At 44.8% G+C, this 5,000-nt stretch overlaps 1 protein-coding gene across 6 annotated transcripts in view; it reads left to right on the forward strand.

Moving 5' to 3' along the window:
* LOC143286063 (hemocyte protein-glutamine gamma-glutamyltransferase-like) overlaps positions 1-5,000 on the forward strand; it is a 131,171-nt gene that overhangs the window by 34,302 nt on the left and 91,869 nt on the right. The window contains exons 1-2 of one of the 6 annotated variants that reach the window (XM_076593615.1): positions 3,442-3,690; positions 4,511-4,945. The exons of 1 other annotated variant lie outside the window; for it this stretch is intronic. In XM_076593615.1, the coding sequence (XP_076449730.1) occupies positions 4,926-4,945 (20 nt within the window). In that variant the 5' untranslated portion in view covers positions 3,442-3,690; positions 4,511-4,925. Of the gene's footprint in view, positions 1-3,441; positions 3,691-4,510; positions 4,946-5,000 lie in introns of those variants that run through there. 4 more of the 6 variants (XM_076593616.1, XM_076593614.1, XM_076593617.1 and 1 more) reach the window with 4 other exon arrangements.

Consider the following 5,000-nt stretch of genomic DNA (forward strand, 5'->3'; position numbering starts at 1 on the left):
ACACACACGCACACACACACACACACACACGCACACACACAACCACACACACACACACACACACACACAGAGCAGTCAGTGCAGTTATGAGGAGTGAAAGCCGTATTCACAAGATATTGATTCAAAGAGATAAACTGGCAGTAGGTGGACGAAGGTGGTGCTGATGCAGGAAGTATGCTCCCGTTCAGATGGAGAGATCTTGAGGAAGATTCGTGTTCTTGCTCTGAGCTGCTGAAGCTCCGTGGAACGATGGAGAAGAGAAATGTGGAGAAGAGAAATGTGTGTGTGTGTGTGTGTGTGTGCGCGCGCACTGGCACGTGCATGCATGTGCGTATATGTGTTGTTTTTTTTGCCTGTTAATGTCCGTGAAGAACTTGAAACGCGCGTGTGCGTGCGTATGTGTCCATGCACGGTTGTGCGGTGTCCATGAATGTCTACACGGACGCTCATGCACGCTCACACCTGTGGGTGCCCACTGATGGGTATGTTCAAGTGAAGGGGCGGGTACGTGTCGACCACTGCACAGAGCACTTGTTGTGGACGGTATTCGCTGTGGTGTGCACGCATCGGTTCCATGCTCTCTTTTCAACTGCCCCCCCCGCCCCCCCAACCCTCACCCCGCCCCCCACCTTTCTCTGTCTCTCTCTTTGTATGTGTTTATGTATATGTATGCACCTCACTTTTTTCATCTCTATTATCTTTTCGTTTTTTTTCCTTGACTGATGGCTTTACGTAAAAATGCAGTTGTTGCTTAATCAATTACCATGGTGAAATAAAATTTTGAACTAGTTGACTATTTCTGTGTCTCTCGCCCTATATCTGTCTGTCTGTCCGCCTGTCTCAGTCAGTCTACACGGACGCTCATGCTGTCATGTCTGTCTGTCTCTGTTTCTCTCTCTCCGTCTCTCTGTGTGAGCGACTCCATGAACACGTGCGTCAAATCAGGGCCGGGTTGAAGGTCACACATGCTCCACACTGTGCAGTATTACAGCCCCTTGTTCCATGCTGCTCACTGGTGTGCATCTCAGCCTGGTGAAGAGAAGCACATGGAGGGTAATGGGATTTTCCCTGACACGGTCCCAACACCGCTCTGAAAGGGGAGGGAGGAAGGAAAAGTCAGAAGCCGACTTAACGTGTTTATCTAACAACACGAGTCGTTTTCACGTGTTGGAGAGAAACTGAATTAGCCTCCTGTCCTTGGCTTTGACTGATCTGAAGGAAACTGATATATACCCGACCGATAAACTACTGACCTGTAAGATGTGGTTGCCGTGTTTAAAGAAATACGCTGTTTATTCATTTATCTATTTTGTTATCCATGTTTGGTCACGGTGTTTAAAGAAATACGCTATTTATTCATTCATCTATTTTGTTGTCCACATATAAACTGTTTGCTGGTAAGATCAGGCGTGTCTTCTTCTTCTTCTTCATTATCCCAATGCTGAGTAACAAATGACTTGTAGTTTCTGTGCCTTTGTCTGACTTTGAGAGTCACAAAGTTCCTTTCCATCACTTTCGAAATAGACGACTTGGAAAAATCAGAATGTGAAGAAGTGAAGTGCGGTGAGCATGTCGGCACTGCATGAAAGATTCCCGGTCCCAGCAGACTGACGGACGCAGTGAAACACTCACACACATGCAGGACATCACCGACTGACTGCAGCAACACTTGGCCCCTGGACAACAGGCCCACTTTTCGTGCCGACCCCCAACGAAGATTCCGAGATGTATGTACGTCTGTAAAACGCAAATCTCCAATCAGAACATGTCCATGCGTGGCCATTAAAGCCAGTCAGGGTATCGCCTTCAGCCCGCCTGCCGTGTTTGGGAGGAAGAGGGCTGATAACAGGGCTCTTTGGAACATGCACAGAATGCCTCCTGTCTTTTCCTGTTGTTGTTGTTGATGTTGTTGTTGTTGTTGTTGCTGTTGTTGTTGTTGATGTCGTTGATGATGTTGTTGATGTTGTTGTTGTTGATGTTGTTGTTGATGTTGTTGTTGTTGATGTCGTTGTTGTTGATGTTGTTGTTGTTGATGTCGTTGTTGTTGATGTTGTTGCGAAGAGCAAGAAATAAGGGTGTAATTGATGAATCAATGTATCCGTTCTCAGACCTTGAAAAGATTTCGAAAAATACACACACATTCACACACACACGCACGCACGCACGCACACACACACACACACTGTAACGTGCATGCACATTCACCCCCAACCCCACCCCCACACGCCATATGCACACACACACACACACACACACACACACACACACACACACACACACACACATGCTTAGGTATAAGTAGATAGAACTTTAATTTGTTTTTGTTGTTTATTTTTTTACACTGAGCAAGATATAGAAGAAGGAAAAGAAGAAGGAGACACTATGCTCTGAAAAGTGAACACCCCACCAGCTGTTTACTCTGGCCATGACACATTCCTGACTGCCTGCCCGTATACCTCGATTGCCAGACCATCGGTCTTACACAAGCCCTTGGCGAATGAGTTCGAATCCGCACACCGGCGTCACACAAAAATTAGCAATGATCTCGCTTTCCAAAATTGGCGGGCCATTTGAAGGGCACAGTGTGTTGAGCGCCGAACTTGCATTCAGAGGGCTGTGAGTTCCAACCACGGACAATCGAAAAAACAACAACAACAAAAACAACAACAACAGCAACAACAACAAAAAACCCACACAAAAAACCACCACCACCACCAACAAAACACCACCAAAACAACAACAAAACCAACAACCAAAAACCAAAAAGGCATTGTCACCTAAGTGTGTTAGTGTCATGTCGTTCTGGTCATTATCAGTATAGTGTTACACAGGTCCCTTGTAGTGTTACACAGGTCCCTTGTAGTGTTACACAGGTCCCTTGTAGTGTTACACAGGTCCCTTGTACAGGTCCCTTGTAGTGTTACACAGGTCCCTTGTAGTGTTACACAGGTCCCTTGTAGTGTTACACAGGTCCGTTTATCCTGCTGTCTTGGGAAGGTTACCTCCGATGGACATAACGTAATACTTCAGTTTAGAACATGATGTACCTACTTAATTAACCAGTATCCGCAATTTACAGCGCAGTGTCCTCTTCAACTTCACCTTCCACAACATCCACACTTCGTTGTTCTGCATGTCATCAACACTCCCACGTCCATTTCTCCTCCGGGCATCTCGCTTCACGGCTTTTGACGTGTGGGTTATCACCCCTCTCCCTCTCATTCATTCCTCGCACGCACACGTGCAACTGCACACACACACACACACACACACACACACACCCCACACACACATAACCCCCCCCCCACACACACACACACTCACACACACACACACACACACACACACTGAACACAGGTAGCTGGCGAGTAGAGTAAGCAAGAAGCTGGTGTGTTTCCAGAGAACAGTGCCGGTGTCTGGTGTTACCGGCAGTAGTGCCAGACAAGGAGCAGCCACACGCTTTGAGAAGGCGGACTTCTCACTCACTGTTCACTCCACTCCACTCACCCACTGTCAGCCAGCCCCTGCAGTTGTCCAGCACAGTGGTAGTGGAGGAAAGCAGTGTTACCAGGCAGTGTGTGTGTGCGTGTGTGACGGTGTGTGCGCGATACCGGGAAGTGCCAGTGATGGTGGTGTCAGCAGTTGTGAAACAGCTGAGTGAGTGACAGGTGTACCTGGTTTGTGATGATTGTAGGTACCTGTGTAAGGTGTTTCGCAGAGGAGACAAAAAATGAAATAAGAAAAAATATAATAAAATAAACTGAGAAAAACAGTTGATTTCGCAACTGTACGCGGTACAAGGTTTTCATTTGTTTGCAAAGGGCAGCGGCTTTTTCTGTTTATAACCACGTGTACAGTTCAGAGACAATTCCTCGCTTTGAGGCAACAGTCATGAAGTTTATAGTGATTGTTTGTGGCACATAGGTTTTCTTTCCTTTTTTTTTTTCCTTTTCTTCATTTTTTTTTAATCTCTTTCTTTTCTTCCTTTTCTGTTTTTTGAATGGTGCTGGGCATTAGTGTGACCAGAGAAGTAGTAGCTGTTCATAATAACGTGTGTGTTTTTGTTGTTTTTTTCCCATTGATTTTTGTTGTTTTTTTAAGAAACGTTAATTGACCAAATGAAGTTGTCAGTCTTCACAGTTTTATTATGATTTTAGAATATTCTGTTTGTTTCTTGTTGATGCTGTTTTATTGGTGTTGTTGCTGTTGTTGTTCTCAGTTCAGTATCATCATCACCTACTCCTTTCCCCCCCCCCCCTCCCCGCCTGTCTTCCATCTCTTTCAGCATCCCCTGACTGTGGCCCATCAATCTATCCCTGTATTTTGTTCTCATGTGTTTTTTTGCCTTGTTTTTGTTTCAAGTTTTTTCGCCTTATACATATTATTAGTAGTGGTAGGAAGTTTTTGTTTTTTTTTAATTAAAATTAAATTAAAAAAAAAATTATTTATCATTTTTTTGATGTATTTATCTATTATTTATTCACCCCCCCCCCCTTTTTTTTTTCTCAAGGCCTGACTAAGCGCGTTGGGTTACGCTGCTGGTCAGGCATCTGCTTGGCAGATGTGGTGTAGCGTATATGGATTTGTCCGAACGCAGTGACGCCTCCTTGAGCTACTGAAACTGAAAACTGAAACTCAAGTAAACTTCTACGATTTGCAGAGTCGAATAAGTGATTTCTGATCGTTTCAGATTGGTATACCTATCAAACAAAAACCCAGCGACAGCAAAGTGCGCTTGTGAAATACTGATTAAATCAAACCTTGTGTGTGTGGAAAGTGTCCTTTCTGTGATCATCAACATTACAGAGTGTTTGTGGCTATCATTTGATAATTGCGAGTGAGTCGTGCTACACCAATTAGCATTGTGAACAAGGATCAAGAATGTGTGTTTCCTGAAGGGAGGAATTTTGATTGGCCTTTTCGTGATGCATCGACGTTGGCACAGGTGAGCATAAGTGTGATTAACTTTTGTGTTTTGTTTGTAGTGTTTGTGTGAGTGG

The sequence above is a fragment of the Babylonia areolata genome, chromosome 9 (genome assembly GCF_041734735.1).
Source record: "Babylonia areolata isolate BAREFJ2019XMU chromosome 9, ASM4173473v1, whole genome shotgun sequence".
NCBI lineage: Eukaryota > Metazoa > Mollusca > Gastropoda > Neogastropoda > Buccinidae > Babylonia > Babylonia areolata.